General features: G+C 37.9%; 1 protein-coding gene across 1 annotated transcript in view; it reads left to right on the plus strand.

Annotated features, from left to right (window-relative positions):
- Nucleotides 1–6,081, plus strand: part of LOC144959688 (uncharacterized) — a 12,746-nt gene extending 6,665 nt beyond the window's left edge. The window contains exons 5-6 of the mRNA XM_078892368.1: nt 2,807–2,905; nt 5,637–6,081. Of these exons, the coding sequence (XP_078748494.1) occupies nt 2,807–2,905; nt 5,637–5,723 (186 nt within the window). The 3' untranslated portion in view covers nt 5,724–6,081. The remainder of the gene's footprint in view (nt 1–2,806; nt 2,906–5,636) is intronic.
- The last annotated feature ends 395 nt before the right edge of the window (nt 6,082–6,476 follow it).

The raw sequence follows: 6,476 nt of genomic DNA on the forward strand, positions 1-6,476 counted from the left end.
AGTTAAAGGAACATATGTGGAGGATGTCCAGAGCAGGTGCCTCTGGACAATGTGACTGCGGACTTGAAAATGAAAATGGACATCATGTCCTAATGGAATGTCCAAAGTACAACAAGTTGAGAAGGAACTTCTGGCCTGACCCAACCCCATACTCAAAGAAGCTGTACGGAAGTGAGGACGACCTCAGGACCACTGTGGGCTTCATTCACCAGACCGGACTGACCATGTGACGTGACGGGAACGAAGAAGAAGAAGCAGATACTGAAAAACCATTTCGTAGAACCATTGCGTTTGCTACACACTTTCGTCACTTGATCAATAACTGAGTTAAAATACTCTTCAACCGTCGTAACGTCACTTCCTTCCTAATGACGCATGGTAACTTAGTAACACTGGCTCTAAACTATCGGAACAATGGCAGACGCCCGTATGAAATAGTTCTCCGGCGAGCATAAAAGCGTATCCAGAGGAAAAAACACATAAATTTGATCATGTTTTGACTTTTACACATTCTGATCACAAGACATATGAAAAGTTCTAGCCAGCATGAAAAATAAAAAGTAATGATTTTCTTTGTTTAGAACCAAGATGCCGCCGTTGCCGGGCGGCGTGACATCAGACTTCTGAATCCTATTAACACATGTTAGACGGTGAGAGAACCACGCCCCCCCCCCCTGACCTTATACCCGTTATAACAGGAAACGATAGTGTGATGTCAAAATACTGGTTCCAATCTCCATGGAAGTGTGTAACCAGTCATCCGGAGGACAGGATACAACTGATTTTCTTGTATCAGCCAGAGTGATGGCCCCTTGTTTTCCAGCCTGAAAACAAGCTGGTCGTCAATAGAGACCCATCCATCCTCTCTCTTTTTTAAGCACCGCAATCATAAGAATAAGGGGTGCGAAGTGGCTGAGTGGATAAGGCTTTGCATTGTTACTCGGAAGGTCCCAGGAACGAATCACGCTTCATGCACTTTCGTTTTTCTTTTCTTGGGCAAGATTATTAAACCCCAATAGGATTCAGTAGTCTGATGTCACGCCACCATTCTTGGTCCTAAACAAAGAAAATCATTACTTTTTATTCTTCATGCTGGCTAGAACTTTTCATTCCCTTTTCATATGCCTTGTGATCAGAATGTGTAAAAGTCAAAAAATGATCAAATTTATGGGTTTTTTTCCTCTGGAAACGCTTTTATGCTCGCCGGAGAACTATTTCATACGGGCGTCCGCCATTGTTCCGATAGTTTAGAGCCAGTGTTACTAAGTTACCATGCGTCATTAGGAAGGAAGTGACGTTACGTCTATGGAAAAGTATTTGCTCACTTGGACAATCTTGGTGATTTCTGTTGACATCAGACATCTTGTTTGATGAATTATCAAGATTCCTATGTGGAATACCTAGGCGACGATGTCTTATGATGTCATGATGGAAGGGCATCATTTTTAAATCATAAGAATATGACTAAACAACCCCGACTTAAATAGTTTTGCTATCTTATGACTCGATATCAAAGAACACCCCATCCTTACCACCCACAGGAAAATCGTCACTTTTGTTACGATGCAGCCAACATTTTCATCATTTTAATTTCTTTTGTACACCATAATATTTAGATAAAAATGTTTGCTAGTGTTAAAGTATATAAACACTGTGTTGAAGAGCTCGTTTAACAAAAAAAAATGTATATCAAGAACATACAGCTATTGTGTTTGAGTGAAATAAATCTATTTTTGTATAGGGAATGAGATTAGCCGAAGAGTAGCGTCCCTTGATTGGACGTCACCCATAGTCTGTGACGTCACCGGCGGTAAAGTTATTAGAGAGAGAGAACGTTATGTTGGTTTTGCGCATGCGTCTCTCGTCCTCGCTTCCGCGCACAACCAACATGACGTTCTCTCTCTAATAACTTTTCCGCCGGTGACGTCACAGACTATGGGTGACGTCCAATCAAGGGACGGTACTCTTCCGCCAATCTCATTCCCTATAGATTGGGTGTGACGTTTTGGGTAACATCCGGAAAATGGCCGGTAAGGAGAGTGTTAAATGACCCTCATCCTGAACGAAATTCTATAATATGAAATTGAATGTAAGTTACAAATTTATTACAAAAATAGATCAAATGAACGTTTCGGGTTTCCCCTTTATCAACAAAACAGGATGAATGAAACAATACAGGTTGATGAGATAATGTGGTAGTGATGTTGTTAAGATGTTGTTTTAACATATTATTAATTTCTTCGAGCTTCGAGCAGCAACATTTACATGAACGAAATTCTCAAACCTGGGACATACGAAGTCATGTTTTTCCAGATTACAACCTACCGAAATATTATTAAGGCTACGAGACACACTATTAAATAGAATATGCTATGTGATTTTGTAGCACAACACTCACTGTGGAACCAATAGGACAATGGTTCAAATCCCGAACAAAGCACTGTTTAGTCGAAATATATCAATTTATTGCTCAAGTTTTTGTTTTTCAATTTTTCAAGTCGTGTTTACTTTTTTGGCGATGGTTATTATTATTATTATTATTATTATTATTATTTATTATTATTATTATTATTATTATTATTATTATTATTATTATTATTATTATTATTATTATCATCATTATTATTATTATTATTATTATTATTATTATTATTATTATTATTATTATTATTATTATTACTATTATTATTATTATTATCATCATTATTATCATTATTTTTATTATCATTATCATTATTATCATTATTATTATTCTCATCATCTATTTCATCATGATTATAATATTTAATTCGTATCATTTCAACAGATCAACATCTATCAGCAGATTAAAAAGCGCCAAGCCGACATCAAACGAATTGAATCCCGTACCCTGAAATACGTTTACAAAGACCAAACTCTAGCTGACGTAAGTTTCTTTGGGAATGGTCAAGATTCTCATGTTAGCAGATATGATTACCAACAGGAATGCAAAAAACCGTGGACTGTAAATATCATTATTAAAGTCCAACTTCTTAAAATAGACTATGAAGGCACGAAAAACACAGTCGAAAAGGCTACAGGTTAAGCATAACGTGTATGAATACAACAACTTCATTAAAATACTAAGCACAGAATCTTTAGGGCTAAAAGCCCTTCTATACTACATCCAAAAATTTAAACAGTCGATAGATCACGTGACATCCAGATGGTCGGGAGAATATTAGGATTTAGCCTGTTTTACCTGTTATAGTTATTGGCTGAAGTAAGGATTTGATCCCGAAACATACGGTGTTTACTAGTATCTTTTTTCTTATTCATGTTTTGTCACTAAAGGTCTGATCCCCCCCAAAAATTAATAAAACATGGTTCGCAAAGCTCGTTTAGATAGTATGCGCTTGGCTAAGAAGCTCATAACATTGCCATCCGGAAGTATAACGGACCAACACACAAAACTGCGTGTATCCATGAACATTTATAGTCAGATTAATACAGTTCAGTGAGCATTACTCATAAACGCGGATAGCAAAAAACAATAACAAAGACCTGAGTGACGTCATCTTCGAACTATCTATATGTAGACTTCAGAGTTTTGATCCGCCGATCGTGAAAATCGAGTATTCAGAGTTTTGATCCGCCGATCGTGAAAATCGAGTATTCAGAGTTTTGATCCGCCGATCGTGAAAATCGAGTATTCAGAGTTTTGATCCGCCGATCGTGAAAATCGAGTATTCAGAGTTTTGATCCGCCGATCGTGAAAATCGAGTATTCAGAGTTTTGATCCGCCGATCGTGAAAATCGAGTATTCAGAGTTTTGATCCGCCGGCCATCGATCTGTTCTTGTAATGGACATAATTTTGCCTTGGGTTAAACATATTTTAAATACCACAATGGGCCTATTTTTGGGTAATCCGGCCTGCAAATTTCAACACACCAAGAAGGATCTGTCTTTAATCTATTCTTTTTTTTTTAAGGGTTTGAGGCCAAAATTGCTCCTTGCAGCCAATGTTAAAATTTTGCCACCAATCACAGAATAGGGAACAAAACTGGTTCCAATCTCAATTGAAGTGTAAAACCAGTATTCCTGAGGATTGAATACAAAAATTGTGTAATTGATCTTCATGTTTCATGGTGATGGCATTTATTATCTAGTCCAGATATATTATGCTGGCCGTCAATAAAGATCAGCCATCTTTGATCTTTCACATCCCGTAATAATTATATGACAATACATCCAGAAGGGGGACCCGATAGCTCAGTTGGTAGAGCACTCACTTCACAAGCAAAGGGACCGAGATCGATCACGGGGGCAGTCGATATTTTTTTTTACCTTCATGTCCATCCAGTGGTGATAGGGTAGCTGGGTCTGTTAGATCTGGCGGAAGTACTTTGTGATAGACTAGTGTCATATCCAACAGGTATTAAGCAATTGTTATAGTCTGTTTCACACTATAGAAACCGGGATAAAAAACCGGATCCATGTTCTGGCTTGCAGGATAATTATTTTACATCCTTCTACTAAACAGGTTATGAATCGTCTGACTTGCAGTTTGCAAGCTCTCACTAAGGTGTGATTATCTTATAAAATGTTCTTTTCTCCGTGAAGTGTTTCTTCGTCCAAGTCTACGAGGTCGATCAGTCTCTGATCCAGTTTGAATCTCACGATCTGGATTCAGTTTGTGGTCCAGTTTGAATCTCACGATCTGGATTCAGTCTGTGGTCCAGTTTGAATCTCACGATCTGGATTCAGTTTGTGGTCCAGTTTGAATCTTACTATCTGGATTCAGTTTGTGGTCCAGTTTGAATCTCACGATCTGGATTCAGTTTGTGGTCCAGTTTGAATCTCACGATCTGGATTCAGTCTGTGGTCCAGTTGAATCTCACGATCTGGATTCAGTTTGTGGTCCAGTTTGAATCTCACGATCTGGATTCAGTTTGTGGTCCAGTTTGAATCTCACGATATGGATTCAGTCTGTGGTCCAGTTTGAATCTCACGATCTGGGTTCAGTTTGTGGTCCAGTTTGAATCTCACGATCTGGATTTGAGAAACCCGTGTGTCTGATCACGTTAAATTAACGAGCGTCAGTAGAACCTGGAGTTGTCCCTCCTTGTATGACAACATCCCAATATACTGAGGTCTATGGATTAATTAACTAATTAGGCTAAAAGTTACAAGAAATAAAGTGCCATTATCAACATAGGGGCCTGCTCAACATAATTTCCTTAATGGATTTGGTTAAATGTGGCATCGCGAAAAAAGCGAAAACATCATTTAATAAGACTGGTGAATTGTAGAAAATATGACATTTTAAATGTCTATATTATGGGTTCTTTAAACAAAACATCGCAATTATGTGAGTGGATTCCCAAACAGTATAAAAATTCAATTTGTACGTTATTTACAAATCAAAATAATCAGTGCTAATCTAATGTGAACACAATGGGCTGTTTTCCGAACGGAACTTGAATTCCAATACTGAGAAAAAAAGTCCGCTTATTTTTTAAATATTAAAAAAAAATCAAAGAGTTTCTTTAAAAATTGAGATTAAAGCTGTCACAGTACATTGTTCGATTTTGTTGGCAGGCAGAGCAGTGAGTAATTTACAAAATTGCATAACATCCATTGCCACCAATCATGTTGTATTAAATTTCATCTCTAGGAGTGCGGAGGCTATCCAACTTATGCAATGACCTATGTGATACAGGACGATGAACATCAAAACCTGACGACACCGAGTTGGATCTAAAATAAGTGATGACCCTGATTTTTACCGACTTTCGACTCAGCCAGCCCGTAACCTTTGTAACCTCATAGCCTGACACTGACCAAAATATGACGTTGAAGTACAAGGACACGAGTACCAAAGCAAACCGAATCGCATGCAGTATTCAATAGATTAACCAATGGGATTATTTATATTTCCTCGAATACGACTATTGACAACTCACTAGTGTGTATGATATGACGTGGCTATACAAGTCCTAGTATCAGACTATAAGTTAACAAAGGCTACGCTCATCTATGAAAATATTTTTGAGACAAATCAGGGGAGACAATTAGATATACCGTATTAAATTTAATAAACAACTGATTCTTTCGCTTTTCATGAGAGTGCTTATTCAATTTGTCATGCTTTCTGTTTTTGATTTGTTTTGTTTTGCTTGCTGTCTTTTTTTTTTGGGGGGGGGGGGGGAGGGGTGGAGGAATTTTGTTTTTGAGGCATCCTATAATTTGTGAGCATGTATGTATATTCACTTAACTTGCTCAAAGTGTTTTTCAAGTGTTCATTAGCCAACAGCAAAATTTAACATATAGGATGACACATGGCTTTAACCGAGCGATAGCACAACATCTTTTTGACAGAGACAACGCTGTTAACAACCAGGTACTCATTTTACACCAGAGTACTGTGAGAGAATTTGAGTAAAGATTCTTATCCAAGACTCATCGTTGCACCACTCAGAGAGGATCTGAGAGAGGGACACGTCGGTCCAAGGGC

This window comes from Berghia stephanieae, chromosome 14 (genome assembly GCF_034508935.2).
Source record: "Berghia stephanieae isolate SIO BIC M18660-M18661 chromosome 14, UCSD_Bste_1.3, whole genome shotgun sequence".
NCBI classification, from domain to species: Eukaryota; Metazoa; Mollusca; class Gastropoda; order Nudibranchia; family Aeolidiidae; genus Berghia; species Berghia stephanieae.